At 42.9% G+C, this 16,111-nt stretch overlaps 1 protein-coding gene across 1 annotated transcript in view; it reads left to right on the forward strand.

Annotated features, from left to right (window-relative positions):
* KMT2C (lysine methyltransferase 2C) overlaps positions 1-16,111 on the forward strand; it is a 186,312-nt gene that overhangs the window by 45,446 nt on the left and 124,755 nt on the right. Inside the window, 2 exon segments of the mRNA XM_042889179.1 lie at positions 1,457-1,545; positions 15,448-15,586. Of these exon segments, the coding sequence (XP_042745113.1) occupies positions 1,457-1,545; positions 15,448-15,586 (228 nt within the window).

Here is a 16,111-nt window from a genome sequence, read left to right on the forward strand (position 1 = left end):
TGTTCCTTTCCTTCTTTGAAGTGACAAAACCTCTCCCAAACTCAATTAGAAGGGATCTGGTTAGGTGGGACCAGGCAGGCCCTCCTCGTTTTCCTGCAGAGCACCACACGTAGGCTCACAAGGTGATGGTCTGTCCCAGCTCTGTGCGTGTGGTCGTCTTTGATCCTTGAGAACCAAAAGCATTGCATGATAGAGTGTATGTTTTTTAGCTGATATAGCAGATCTAGTTCTGAGGTAATGCTACTGCTACATCTCAGTATTTTAATGGTTGGGGAAAAAAAAACAAAAAAAAAAAAAGGAAATGCTGATTTTAGGAATTATTTCATCACTTAAAAAAAAGAAGAAAGAAAAGAAACCAACAAAGCTTCTCCCAACATGGAACTAAACCCAAACGTCTCAGAATTCTCCATGAAAGAGGAACCCGAAGGGGTTTCTGTTCAGAGAGCTGCCTGGGTGACATCCTGATCCAAGGCGGGCTGGTTGGGTGAATGGTTGCCTTGGAGCTCTGGGACTTTGGAAACACCGAGATGCCCCGAACTGCTCAGAATTTGTGTACTTGGAATCAGAAGCTCCCAGGGTCTCTCAGGCTTTCTGTCAGCACGCCAGGCAAGTTGCCAAGTAGCCTGAAAATTTGGGAGGCGAAGTGCCAAGCTCTTGGCTCCCTTTCAAATGGGCTGCTGAACAGCTGGGAATCTGGATGCTAAGGCTTCTCAGCAGCCCACCGTGCTCGTTGTTGGAAAGCCAGGCAGAGGAAAAAAAGGGTGAAATTTGTGATACAAGGCTCTCTGCTTTCTGTCAGAGCTTGGTTGAAATGGAGCTAGATCTGTCTGGTATCTTAATGCTGATTTGCTGTCCTGACATTAAGTCTTTTTAAGGTGGTAGCATCTAGCCAGCTCTCTTAATGTTCTGTTTTAAGTGTCAGAACATTTATTTCACTGAAAATAAAACGTGTTTCGATTGAATTGCTTTAGCATTGGTATTATTTGATAGAAACTTCTTCCAAGGGTGCTTGGTGCTTTGAATGGATTAGCGTCTGTTTCATTGCACGTGGAACTACTGGCCAGATTTTGGGTTGTGCTCTCTGATATCTCAGAAATTATCTTCTTTGTAATGAAAAGATGTATAGCAAATAGAATACTCATATAATGTACTGGTTTAATGTTTTTGGTGCTTTTTTTAAAATCAGGATAAGTTTGATTGAATTTTTCTTGTAATAATAGCCAGAAAATTTAAGGGCTTGACTGAAGTGAATGTTGTTTGTTACCTAAAACAGGAAGAGAGGGGAGGAAACTTTTGATTTGCAGAGCACTCAAATCACTGCTTGAATGTTGTGCAATTTAATGCTGATAATTATCCCTCCAAAATGAAATTATTTAAGTTGGGAATAAAGCTTATAATAAAAAAACAATTAAAAGTGCTTTCAGTTTATGAACAGTTTTCTCTTCTATGTTTGCAGGCCTCGGAGTAGAGGAAAAACTGCAGTGGAGGATGAAGACAGTATGGATGGTTTGGAGGCAGCAGAAACAGAAAACACTGTGGAAACAGGTAATGAGAGAATGGCATTGATGCTATCTGGTTGTTGCTTCTTCCTTGGAAGTTCGTTTTATTACACAGAACTTTGGCAAATATTTAATTTGGTAGTATGACACATGCATTTGGGCAGACATTTAGAAATATGTTATTTAAATCTATATCAATTAATGCTCTTTGAACTTATTTCTTTTAAGTAGTCTAATGAAGATGCTCTCCTTATTATAGTTAGGTAGTGGCTCTTTTTGTTTGTTTATTTTAGGGTAGTAGCTAACAAAATTAAAACTTCTGAAGCAGAAGCTGCGATTTTTAGGATACCTGTGGAAATACAGCATTACTAGCTGTCCTGTATCCTCAGCTAACTAAAGCAGGTGCTATACCAAAAGGGGGGCCAGGATAACCTCACGTTAATGCCTCCTGCTGCTGCTTGGGAAACAAGAGCATTCTTGCTTTCGTAAATATTTGTTATGATAGTACCCAAATGCTTCAGTTACCAGAGAGATCGCATTGTACTGGACTGAGTGTTGTTGCAACAGTTTGTGAGTTCTGTTCTGGCAGGTGAAGAGTCTAAAGAGACAAACAGATGAGCTAACACACAAGATAAAAGCTGTGCTGAAGAACTGTCATCTCTTTGCCAGGCACGTGTCTGTAGCCATTTGCCTGTTTTTAACCAGGAACTGAATATATGTAGAAGGGTGAACTCTGCCAGGAAGGATTAAGCCAGGGCCAGTTGGTGGAAGGTTTTAGATTTGACGGAAATAAAAACCTTAAAAGTGCATTGAGACATAAGGGATTATAAATTTAATTAGGTAGCCCTGTATGCATAATGAGCAAAGTGGAAGAAAGCACAGACACATAACAGCAGAAGCTGACGGTCAGGGGGGCAGATGGATGAAAATGCCAGCTGAGTTAGGGGACTTGTTAGTTCTACTTGTAGCTGTTAAGTAAGGAGGTAGAGTTGTGAAGTCTTTAAATCTGAAGACAGGAATCTGTGCTTAGTGTAGATGTATAGGAAGAACAAGCAGAGGACCTCAGAAGAGCAAGGTGTTTGCTGCAAGGTTTTATGTAGGCCATACAGCAATATGGTTGCAGTTAAAGCTATGAAAGTGGGGACTGAAATTGTCTAGTGGATGGAGAGTCAGCTTTGACTGTGTGCGCTGGTGTCTTGCTTCTTGTTGATGTTGTCATCAGGTTTAGGAAGGCTTTTTACTCAGGATCGCGTGCTTTTGGGAGTGTCATGAGTGTTTAGTCACAACCTCTGTTGAATTTAAGCATTGGTAGTGGTTTGTGGTGAGGCTATATTAAAGCTGAATACAAGAGTGTATCATTATTAACTTCTGCCAGTTTTTTTTCTTCCTCTGGTAATAAGCTGCTGGTGGTAGATAAGGTAGTAGTGAACTACTTGCTAAAGTTGAAATTGAAAAAGTTATAACAGATGTTTTTCTGTAGGAAAACAGCAGGGTAAAGAAAAACTTGTTCTAAATGTGTGTATACCATTCATAACTCCTCCCATCCCATGTGGTAGAAACATTCTCCTGAAAATCAGGGAAGAAGACAGAAATTGTGATTTTACCTGCCCCTTCCTCCAGTTAAACTGCTGATACACTGTTTAGGGATTTTACTGATGGGTAAATATTTTTTACTTCTTACATTTCATTATTAACAAAGATTCTCTGTAGAGAACTAAGAGCATGTTTTACTGTGGAGGAGTGACACGAAGAATTATTTCTGAATCTCCAGGAGTGACTGTAGATAAATCTCTCCCTTATCCTTCATCAAACTCATCCTCGCTGTCACAAAGGGCTGCAGCTCAGACTAAAGGTGCTGCAGCTCAGACTAAAGGTGCTGCAGCATGGAGCACTGTGCTGGAAATCCCTGAAAGCCATAGGCTCTTTCTGTGTGCTGCTGGAAGTGATGCACCACCACCTCAGCCCTGAGTTCAGGATCCTTTTCACAAACTGTGTATTAAGAGGAAAGAAGGCTCACAGAAAGACGGAGGTCTGAAATCCTGTTGTCATACTGAGCATTCTGATAGAGGCACAGTAGCAATTATTTTAAAAGTTGAACACGGGGTGGTTTGGTAGAGTTTTAATTGTGCTGACTGAAAAGGCTGCTGCTTCTGAAACTCTGCTAGGAGCTTATCTGTGGTAATAGAAAAGTGTGGGAGAGAGAGGAACCCCGGTTTGTTACTCCACACGGCACTCAAATTGAAGTGTACTCATGGTCCGGTTTGTGAATTGCTTCTTTGGCTGAAAAGGTCTTTTATTTTTGTTTTCATGAAAGTTGTAGACTTGCCAACAATTTGTTGGAGTAGTTGAGAAACCGAAACATGATATAGAAATATTATGAAACTCAGAATGAGATTGCTTGAATGTACAGACTCTTGATGTGCAACTTCTGGTGTATTTCAAGTCTCCGCATTTCTACTTTCCTTTTCATTGGGTTTTTTTTTTTTTTTTTTTTGTAGAGAATGGTTAAAAAAAAAAAAGCGTTCTTGACTTTTTTCTTGTGAAGCATTATAAGGCATTAAAATTACTCACACCTGGAATAAAGGGTACATTTTAGCTGTTGAATCATTTCAAGGAGTGTGGGGGGATGCTATGAGCGCTGAAGTTGTCATTTCCTTTCATAATGTTGACAGAAATCTCTGTTCAAAAGAAAAAACTGCAGAAATCTTCCTGAAGTGACTCTACAGTATTTCTAAGGCACAGCCATTTTAATTGCATTCAAGGAAACAAGTTGCAATCCTGAAAATTTTGTGGTATAATGTGTTGAAAAAGCTCAGTTAGAACTCAGTCTGTGTATAGAGCCAGGGCTGCCCTGTCCCAGGTGCAGAATCTTGTGGTTGGTGTGCACAAACTTGTGGTTGGTGAATGCCCAGCCCTCTTGTCTGTCAAGATCTCTCTACAGTGCCTCTATTCCCTGAAGGAAGCCAACAGGTCCTCTCAATTTGCAATCATCCACAAAGTTACACCTTCAAGTCCTGTATCCAAGTCACTCATGAAAACATTAAAGACAAGTGGCCCTAAAATGGGGCCCTGCAGGAACCCCCACTGGCTTCTCCAGAATGATGTAATCCAATTTACTATAAGCCTTTCAGCCCAATCCATCAACCATTCACCCACTGCATTATGTTTTTATCTAGCTGTATATTAGATGCTCTGTATGTATGGGTACTGTGAGAAACAGTATCAAAAGCTTTGCTGAAATTCAGGAAGATTACACATGGTTTCCAGTCAGCTAGGTGGATAGCATTGTCATAAAATGAGATAAAGTTGGTTAAACAGGACTTTCTCCTTGTGAACTTGTGTTGGCTGTTACCATTGACTTCATTGTCTTTCAAGCGTTCTTCAATAACTCCCAGAGTGATGCTCTCTACAATTTTACTGGGCACCAAAGTGAGACAGACAGACCTGTGATTACACTAGACTCTTCTTTCTTGCCCTTCTGGAAAATGGGGACTATGTTTGCCAGCTTCCAGTTGACTGAGGCCTCTCCATATTCTCAGATCATTGAAAAAAGGATTGTGAGAGGTGTTGAGATGACATCAAGTACCCTGGAATGCATCCCATTGGGCCCCATAGACTTACTGCTCCCGCTGGAGCAGGAGATCCTGCTCAAGTTCAGGATCAGCTGTGAGTTTATTATGAAAGAGAAGGGAAATTTGGGAAAAGATCTACTTGGAGCTTGCTCCAACTTTTTCCTACTATGAAGCAATCAGGACAAAAGCTACTTGAGTTGAATCAGTAGACTTTCAGGTTCCTGTCAACCTCAGGGTAGATTCTTTTTCTTTACCTACTAGATTTATCTTTCTGGTAGATTTCTTGGCTTCTACCTTGCCGACATTTATTTTGTGACTTCACATTCTCTTTCCAACTGTTTCAAGTTTGTTTTGCCTGTTCCTTGCTTCATTTTTCTTCATCTTGGCTCTCACTAGCCACTTTCCCACTGGTGTTTCTCCATCCAATCAATACTGAGCTAACTCATCCCTCTTACTATCATTTTGTAACCCATGGAATCACAGACACGTTGAGTTTGGAAAGCACCTTGTGGTCCATCCGGTCCTAACGCTCTCTAGCATATTCCCTAGAATAAGTTGCCTAGGGCCATGTCCATGTGTCTTCTGAAGATGTCCAATGAGATGGACTTGAAGCCTCTCTGGACAGCCTGTTCCAGTGCTCTGCAGTCACCTGCACAGTTAGGTACAAATAGAAGACTTCCCTGTGTTTGAGGGAAACTCCTCTGAGCTTGTGCCAATTGCCTTTGTCCTGTCAACACTTCAACTCACTGAAGGCGTGTTTAGAGAATACTGAGTTTTACTGTATGTCTTCTTGTTCTGCTGCTCTCCATAACAATATTTTACTTTTGATGATAAGTCTCTGTCATGCCCCCTGAAAAACACAAAAAGGCACTGGCAAGCATCGTGCCTGTCTGTGCACATGCAGGTGCAAACATAAAACTGCTACTCTAAAGAAATAGTCTAACAAGTGTGTCCTGGTAGGTATTCCACAGGCTTTGTGGCCCTTTGATATTCATGAATGCTTGGCTTTCTGTTTTTTTGACATCTTCCATTAGTTTCAGCAAATTTCTGCTCTTGATGTTTTCTTGGTTCTGCATTTAAATTCACAGGAACTGAATTCCTTGATTATTCTCTCTCCATTTTGAGAACACTTATAAAGCATTCATCTCTTCACAGATTCTGTAATTCTTCCTGTCTTTGTGTCACATAAAAATGTTGGGATTCAGACTGATCAGGGAGAAGCACAGTGGGATAAGAATTTTAACTGCTAAGTCCCTTGGGAAACTCATAGTAAATCCACTGGGTATTCTGTTTACTATCTGTACTCCATACAGCACATCTTAAAGTTAAATTATACTGAATAACAAACCCTTACTTCCCTGTGGTGTTTGGAGATTTCAGAAGTGATAATACATAAAACATTCGGGATGATTTTGTCACTGCCTGCATTATCATTCCCAGTTACCTTATCATCTGCTGCAGGGACGTTGCCTGGCCAGTTGCTTTCTTGTTGGACTTAATATGAATTTTCTGAAGATAAAGCTTCCTTGTCTTTTGTCCCTGGGCAAAGGACACAGGAATCAGAAACAGACATTTCTCAGTGCAGGAAAGTCAGCCATGTAGAAGCTGCCTGAGAACTCTGGGCAAATTCAGAACCTCATGAAATCTGAAGCAACCCAAAAGCAGTGTCTTGCCTGTCCTCTATAACCATATGAACCATGCTGACCAGAACCTTCAACTAGAACAAAGCAAAAGACACCTGAGAAAGTCCTCCTTTGTGTAAGTTGATGGAAAAAGCTCCAACTTGTTGATGCCAACGACCTTGTGAGATCTGCTTCATGCTTTCCAGCCAGCTGCTCAGGCCTCATCAAAGTACTACTTATTGCTTCTGAAATTAATGAAGGGAAGAGCTGACACCACTGAGGGCATTGCCTATAGATTAAATTTATCCATAAATATTTGGAACAAGTATGTGCTTAGAAGCACACATAAGTGTGTTTAGGGGCCAGTAGTGATATGTGTACTCATTAAATAATGAGCAGTTCAAAGTGCAGAGTTTTGCGCTTGGGCCGGAGGAATCCCAGGCATCCATACAGACTGGAAGGAGCAGTCTTTGAGAGCAGCCCTGTGGAGAAGGACCTGGGGGTCTTGAAAGATGAAAAACTGAACATGAGCCAGAAGTGTGCCCTTCTGGCTCAGAAGGCAAATGGTATCCTGGGCTCCATCAAAAGAGGGGTGGCGGCCAGCAGGGACAGGGAGGTGATTGTCCCCCTCCACTCTGCTCTTGTGAGGCCCCATCTGCAGTACTGTGTCCAGGTGTAGAGCCCCCAATACAAGAAAGACAGGGAGCTGTTGGAGAGGGTCCAGAGGAGAGCCACGAAGATGATCAGGGGACTGGAGCACCTCCCCTATGAGGACAGGCTGAGGGAGCTGGGCTTGTTCAGCATGGAGAAAAGAAGGCTGTGGGGTGACATCATGGCAGCCTTTAAGTACCTAAAGGGAGCCTACAGACAGGAGGGGAATCAACTCTTTGAAAGGGTAGATAACAGCAGGACAAGGGGAAATGGTTTGGAGTTGAGGGAGGGAAGATTTAGGTTGGATGTCAGGGGGAAGTTCTTGACAGAGAGAGTGGTGAGGTGCTGGAACAGCTGCCCAGAGAGGCTGTGGATGCCCCGTCCCTGGAGGTGTTCAAGGCCAGGTTGGATGGGGCCGTGGGCAGCCTGGTCTGGTATTAAATGTGGAGGTTGGTGGCCCTGCGTGTGGCAGGGGGTTGGAGATTCATGATCCTTGAGGTCCCTTCCAACCCGTGATTCTGAGTTCCCTCTTTACTACGTAGCTGTCTGCTACTTGTCCAGACACTGGAAGAACTGTCAGAACCGAGGGGCCTTCATTGGGCCTTTATTGCTATAAGCATCTTACTATTTCTCTTATTCTGGTGATTCGCTTGTAATAAGGAAATCGCATGCAGCCTGAAGATACTGTACATTTTCCTTTAATTAATTAGTCTCAGTTGATAATTATCATCATCCAAACTTGACGGGCCATTTAGAAAACATTAAAATCTTTTCCCTCTGACTTCTGATACCTCAGGAGTTTGTGGCACTGTTTTGTTGCGGAGTCTCTTTGTTTCAAAATTAACTCTAATCTCACTCAGTTTTTCACTGTGGAGGTTCTTTCTGAAATGCAACCTTTTAAAACTGATTTTCTTCAGTGCTGGTTTTGCAGTTTACATACAAAACTATGCTTTGTGAAACATAACCAACAGGTTTTTGAAGTTTTCCAGGCCCCTGCTCATGCAGCCTTCTGCAGCCTAGTGCTCCTGCTGCTGTTTTGTTAGTCATAGAATCACAGAACCCTGAGAGTCAGAAGGGACCTCTGAAGGCCATCTAGTCCAACTCCCTGCAATGAATAGGGACACAGCAGTGATGGTAGGGGAATTGGTGTTGGTGTGACCAGTCAAATATGTGGAAATGGTAGCATGGATCTTTGGTATCATGCACTCTTCTGATAGAATGGCTGGATATGGTACTGTTTGGGGTAGATTTCAGTTCTATCTCACTTTTTAGTAAAGCTGACTCACCAATTTGGTAAAACAGCTGCTGAGGAAGTTTGGATCTCAGTCCTGCCTAATTGAAATCATTGCTAGGAATGGATTGGCTTTGGAGTCCTGTAAGGATCTGCCCTGGTAACCATTCTCTGCATCAGATACAAGAAGTGAACAAAAGTAGCTGATGATATAAATGTTTGCAGGAAAATAGAGTCATAGAATGGTTTGGGTTGGAAGGGACCTCAGAGATCATCTAGTTCCAGCACCTCTGCTGTAGGCAGGGACACCTCCCTCTCCACCAGGTTGCTCACAGCCCCATCCAGCCTGGCCTTGAATGCTTCTAGAGAGGGGCATCCACAGCCCGACTGGGCAACCAGTTCAGTGTCTCACCACCCTCACAGTGAAGACTTTCTTCCCAGTATCTAGTCTAAACCTACCCTCTTCTAGTTTAAAAGCATTTCCCCTCATCCTGTCGCTACCTGCCCTTATAAAAAGTCCCTTCCCAGCTTTCCTGTAGGCCCCTTCAGGTCCTGGAGGGCTGCTATAACGTCTTCTTCTATGAAGAAGAAATACCCATTTGCAAAGCGCTGAGGAAGGACCACAGAAAACTGATACAGTGTCTGTAAAACATTGTGCAGGGGAAAATAACCTTCTGTGTTTTGTAGAAACAGAAGTTGGCTCTCAAATATCCTTTGCTACCTGAGAAGGTGATACTGCTGTTCTTCAGATTGCCAGGACTTTGGTGACTTCAGGAGAACGTTTTAAGAACAACTGACATAGGAATAACACCCAATGTTGTGGGTGTCTCTTTTTTTTTTCCCTATTGCTTTATAAATCTGTGACATGACAGCATATTAAATGCTGTATGCAGTTTTGCTTCCCCTTCTTTAATAGGACAAACTATAATAGGGAAAATACAGGGAAGGCCAGCAAGTATTATAAAGGAAAAATAGCTTCTGTGCAGGGAACAGTTAAGGTAAAAGACTTCAACCTTAAATTATATGACTGAGGAGGAATTTAATAGGATCCTTCAGAATGATGAGTGACAGGGAGAAAATGAACAGGGAGTGATGATTCATTTTGTTTTATAACACAAAAATGAGGAGACATCAGGTCATGGTCAGAGCATAAAGGTAGGTGTGCTTGCGCTCAGCATGTACTTATATTCTTGCTACTGAATGTTGTAGGCATGAAAAATAAAGGCCTTTCAAAAAGACCTGAAAAACAAATGATGGAAAAGTAAGCAGATGAATGCTATGGAACACCACCTCCAGCTTGTGATGTCTGATCACTTGTAGCTGGTTATCCAGAATACGTTGTTTACAATGACATAAGTTGGTTTAGATGGCTGTACACCAAAAGCCATATTTTTATTTTGTAATGAGTACAAAATTTGCATGATGTGATTTTTTTATATCAAATACATCTGTTTGGATGAAGTGTTGCATAGACAATGAAATGTCCAAAAGGCAATAAAAGGCTCTCTCCTTGTCTCCATTTGTAATGAGGTTCCAAGTAGGTAAGTCACTGTGCTGGCCTTCAGCAGGTGAAAGAAGGCTATGGAGAGGTCTGTAAATGCAAGATGTGCATCACTTGCAAAACAAAAACCAACCAACGACTTCTGATGTGGTCATGCATCTTACTTTTGGGAATGGAATTTGGCACTGTTGACTTAAGATGAAGACTTTGTTTATGCCAAAGCAGTTTGTGCGTTTGGTCATTGCTGTCACGCTTGAACTTCTGTCTGCTTTGTTCCCCCTCCCCCACAGTTGTGTGTTCAGCAGAACTGTATGGCTACAAACTTACTGAAGGCCATGTAAAGTCAGTAGCTATTAGCAACCATTTCTGCGTGTCTTTAAGTAACCCTGGTTTGGCTCTGTGGTGTCCTGGTGGTGTGTGTGGGGCTGTTTAGCCACAGCGTGTCAATTTGTTTCCCCATTTTTGGCTGTTAAAACCCATTCATAAAAGGCTGGGGTATGGAAGATTGCTGCACTTCAGAGGGTGCTGTAGGTGACGATTTGTAAGGCGCTGGGCCTTACAAAGGTGATGTTGAGGCAATGGTTCTGTTCTGTGTTCTGTGTCTTCTGGCTCTGCAGAGAAGGACCTGGGGGTCCTGATGGATGAAAAACTGAACATGAGCCAGCAGTGAGCTCTTGCAGCTCGGAAAGCAAATGGTATCCTGGGTTTCATCAGAAGAGGGGAGGCCAGCAGGGACAAGGAGGTGATTGTCCCTCTCTGCTCTGCTCTTGTGAGGATGAGGGAGCTGGGCTTGTTCAGCCTGGCGAAAAGAAGTCTGCGGGGTGACTTCATTGCAGCCTTTCAGTACCTAAAGAAGCCTATAAACAAGAGAGGAGTCAACTCTTTGAAAGGGTAGAAAACAGCAGGACAAGGGGAAATGGTTTTAAGTTGAAGGAGGAAAGATTTAGGTTGGATATTAGGGAGAAGTTCTTTACTATGAGAGATGGTGAGGTGCTGGAACAGCTGCCCAGAGAGGTTGTGGATGCCCCGTCCCTGGAGGTGTTCAAGGCCAGGTTGGATGGGGCCCTGGGCAGCCTGGTCTGGTATTGAATGTGGAGCTTGGTGGCCCTGCGTGTGGCAGGGGGTTGGAGATTCCTGATCCTTGAGGTCCCTTCCAACCCTGGCCATTCTGTGATTCTGTGTCCTGAACTCTGGTGAACAGATACCTGCTTTGTTGGTGAGGTGGGAAAGGGAAATAATTTCTCCTAGAAAGTGGAGCATTTTGGTCTTGCTTTTGTAGAGCCCTAGAAGGCCATCTGAAACACTTGGTCACGTTAGGCTTTGTCTGCAGCAGCAATGCCCCTTTCTGTGCAAACAACAACTGTGGCTACAAGTTAAAAAGTTACGATTCCCTTTTGCAGAAGACACATCAGTAAGCAGCAGCTGAGACCCCAGCGATGCCCCTGCTGCACTCGCTGGTACTGGCACTTTCCAGCCTGTAATGCTTTCTGTTCTTATTGAGAGTGCTGGAAGCTCCTAACGTTTGCTTTGCTGTCTGCCAAATTGGAAGTAGGTCTGACAGCGGAGTCCCAGCCGGTGAATGGGCTGAACAGCCGACTCGGTGCATCAGAACAGCAGTAGGGTTTTTATGTTACGTTTATTGCCACTGCTTTTATTTTTATTTTTATTTATTTTTTCCCACCAGGGGTACTGCATACTGAAGAGTGTCTGTAAGATTTTAAAGGAGATTTTTGTGATGACAGAACTTCTTACATTTTTGGCTGTTTTTTCTAGTTTTTGCCTTGGAAAATAGTTCCTAACTGAATAACACCCAGCCTCTCCCTTCAAAAAACAACAGCAGCAGTAACAAAACTTAGGGATATGCTGATATCTTTGCCCTATTGCCACAGCAGAGTCTGCACACATATCTCCTTATCTTGCCATGGGTTTACCCAAGTGACCTGAAGAACAGCATCTTGTGATTACTAGGAAACAGAGAAGGGGCAATTTAGACTCTGGTCAGCATTGCTTCATTACTATTGCTTCACCACATCTCCAAAGAAAACCGTGACCATGTAGTGACGTTCCAGCCATCACCAGACTTCTCTTTCCCACTGGCATTCATGAAGGGAACCAGAGCCACAGGTGGGCTCACAAAAACCAGGGTTCTCACATGTGAGCCTGTGTTCCATCAGCCTCAGAAACCCTCCCTATGTCTGTTGTATCTCTGTGTATAAGCAATGCAAGTAAGGAAACCAGCTCATATTAGAAAAGTGGGTGACCTACGTAATGTATTGAGAATGGCATATGCTGTTAGTTATTGTCTTTGAGTGTTTGCTGAGTTTTCCTCTAGAAAGGAGATTAAAAATAATTGCTGAGGAAATAAACTTACAAACAGTTGGGAATTGCATAATTTTTTTCAATTCTCAGCCCCCCTCAACTCATTGCAATGGGCAAGACCTTAAGTTTGACAGAAGCAGTCATGAAAATGGGATGCAAAATAAAGCCTTCTATATGCGTCTGCAAATGAGCTTCATATTTATTAATTATTCATGGTTCCTTCATTCCCAGAAACTTCAAAAGGGGATGCCCTAGCCAAATCTGATGAGTCTTCATTAAAGACATTGCAAAGCAGATAATGTTTCAGGCCAGATGCTGGAGGAACATCTCTGAAGCAGTGATAAGGATATCAGCAGCACCTTTCCCATGCCAGTGCTGGACCCCCACATCCTAGGAGTTTGACTCATGGTGCTCGTTATGTCTGTTCTTCCTTAATCTTCTGTTGGAAAACTTTCACAAAGATGAAGTATGGCACACAAAACTAACATAAGCATTCTCATTCGGCTCAGTGAGCACCACATTTTCGCTCTTCCAGCGGCGCGTATTGAGACACAGTTTGGTTATTACAGAGACAGCACTTGAGATGCTCTTCATCTCTTTTAGCATAATTTAGGGCCTTTCCTTGCTGGAGCAGCAAACAGCAGGAAGAAGGCACCATACTGGTGTGAGCACATGTAGTGAGTACGGAAACAATCTGTCTTGAGTTCTTGAGAATGACTCAACTCTCCTGAACTTTGCCTTTCTACTGTAATGGGTGTCCATTCGTGTGTAATGGGATGAAAGATGGTGAACAGTAAATGATTTTTGTTCACTGGAATGTTTGTGCAGGTGCAAAGCACAGCAAGGTTCCTTTCTCAAAGCTCAACTAGGTGAAATAAATGGATGAGGTGCTGGTGCTGGCATCACAGCCAGGCCACGACTTCTGGTGATCTTCCTCCAGCACTTCATGCGTGGTTGTGCTGGGCTGTGTGGAGGTTTTGGCTGTAGTAATGCAGAACCTATGAACTCAATAGGAACGGTGCACATTTCAGGATGCACAGTGATGCTCATCTGGCTAATACAAAGGAATTTTTGCTCTTAATTAAGGTTGCGCATAGAAATTTTGGGGCCACTTGCATGAAATTGTTTTTCAGATCCAACATGCTTTGGAAACTAACTGCAATTTGTTCCAAAGGGCTCTGCAGAGCACGGCCTGTTTCAGCAGTCCCAGAATGGTTGGAGGGATGGTTCGTTCAGATGGAGGGGTTGTTGTTTGTGTGGGATTTTTGTTTTTGTTGTTGTTGTTTTTTAGTGGGGCTGTTTACTATTACAAGGAATGTATTCCCAGCAGGGTGTTTATTTAGTGTCAAACGTCTGTCAAGCTCTTTTTTGCCTTTTTTTTTTTTTTTCCTCAGGACAGGCTGGTGGGCTGCTTTTCAAGTGAACCATATGGCCTTGTGACAGGCAGTCCTTTTGGAGTGCTTCACGTGTCCAGCAGCATCTCAGATGTAAATTACTGGGTAGCTTCACTAAAATAAATGAAGCATTCCAGCTTACACCAGCTCGGATATCTGGCACACCCAGTCCTGTACAGGAATTTCTTATTCTTTTTTCTCAGCATTGTGGTTCTCTGAAGTATTTTTTTTTTTTTTATGCCTTCTTTGAGGACTTTAAACATTATGCAGTGCCTCCCTAAATGAGTTCACTCCAGGTTACGGAATAATTTTCCTTCAGTCTCTCTGTATGAAAGATTTCCCCTTCTTAATCTGCTCTGGTGGGTGTATAATTTCAGTATTGCAGACTGAGATATGCTCTCCTAAAGTTGCAATTTTATGTTCTGAAGATTTTCCTCTTTTATTTTTCTTATTTAAAAGATGAAAGCTTGTAGCAGCTTTTTTTTTTTTTTTTTTTTTTTTTTGCATGCCTACCTATGTCACGGATTCTTCTGTCACAGTCTGATATTAATAGGACATGGGGGAATGGTTTTAAACTAAGAGAGGAGATGCTCAGGTTCAGTGTTGGAGAAGATGCTTTATTCAGTGGCACTGGCAGAGAGTGTGGGTGCCCCATCCCAGAGCTGTTTAGGGCCAGGTTGGATGGGATCCTTGGCAGCCTGAGCTGGGGGGGAGAGGGGGAGGCAGCCAGCCCACGGCAGGGGTTGGATCTGGATGGTTCCCTCCCAGCCAAAACATTCTCTGGTCCCGTGATTCTCTCCACCATTTCTCCACTGACAGAAGGCAAAAGTACCTTAAGCTGCATGTGGCAAAGAGCATCAGCCAGACCCCTATGATTTTTGCTACTTAGGTTTAAAAATAAAGGTTTGGGGAGGGCAGAAATACTGCATTTTACTGCTCTGCAGCCCTAAGCAGCTCCCTTGTGCCCCTGCATGCTGGAGCACCCAGAGTGATGCCCTGCAGTGTTCTGCTGACAAACATCTGACTCAGGTGGTACAGAGGACACAACCTAACAGGGCCGGAGTTTAAGCTGCACACTCATTGGTCCTTTGGTTCATGTTTCTGCTCAGAAACAAACTTTCTAGACAAACAGAAGCTTTGTCAGCTGTAGATGTATATTTTTCTGTCTAGCAACTGTGCCAGCATAGAATCAATGTGACCAGGAATGAACTAGTGCAGGGACTTGATTGAAGTTAAAGCAAATCTGAGAGAAAAACGTTGTGTTATAGCCCAAGTTAGTGTTGTCACCTCAATATTTGTTCTGAGCTGAAAGGGCAGAAAAGGAGGTGAGGGGAGAAGGAGAGCTCAGCTTCTAGCAGCTGGAAATGCATGTAAACCTGCTGCCTCCTAAGAGAAGGTTGTCACTGAGCACCACTCCCCTGCCTCATGCCTTATGGAACATCTCCATCTCACCATCATATGCTGTGGTATGTAAAAATCTTCACAAGCATTCAGTTTCATGTTTTAGGTGCATAAAGGTGGTTTTTGTCACTCTACTATTCTGTTGCGTTTGATGACACATGAATTAATTTGTCTATAAATAGATATTTGCATCGTCTGCTTACAGGTCTGGTCTTAGTAGTCGAAATAAATAATCATTATCTGTATTTTTCAAACAGAAGTCAAAGAGCAATCTGCAGAAGAGGATGCCCAAGTGGAAGTGGACAGCACCAAGCAGCTAACACCCGTCCTTCAGCGCTCAGTATCCGAGGAGTCTGCAAGCTCCACTGCCTCTGTTGGTGTCGAAGCTAAAACCAGGTGAGTGGGCAAAGAGATGGGTGCTGGAACAGGGCTTGGAATGGGGCAAGGAGTGCTTGGAGCACAGGCTCAGGGCACACTCCTGGTGCTCTGAAGCATCAGTAATAACAGTCTGTGTTGGCAGCTGCTGTGTATGAGAGCGATGGCTTAATTAGTGTACAGGGAGATTGAGGTGAAAAGCACGCTTCTTAAATGTTGTCCTCAGATTACATGGGCAAACTCTCGAATTACAGCATATTAGCTGTTTGAATTCAAGCAGATATAAGTGAGATTGAGATGCGTTGTGGTTACTGAAGCATTCCTCCTGAGAAATGGTGCATAAGCAAATTTGTATAAAAGTATTTCTGAACTTTCAGGTTGTATTTCTGTGTTTTCAGGAACAAAAACAGCAAAACAGTTGTTTATATATATCCATCTTGTCAGTTCTACTGTACTTTTCCTTATTTAAGAATTTGTAATACTGGAAAATCAGTATTTCTGATTTTTTTTTTCCAAGTTTTTGTCAATATAGGAGATTTAGGTTAG

Source organism: Lagopus leucura, unplaced genomic scaffold (assembly GCF_019238085.1).
Source record: "Lagopus leucura isolate 7727_CA_CO unplaced genomic scaffold, USGS_WTPT01 Super-Scaffold_100157, whole genome shotgun sequence".
Taxonomy (NCBI): domain Eukaryota; kingdom Metazoa; phylum Chordata; class Aves; order Galliformes; family Phasianidae; genus Lagopus; species Lagopus leucura.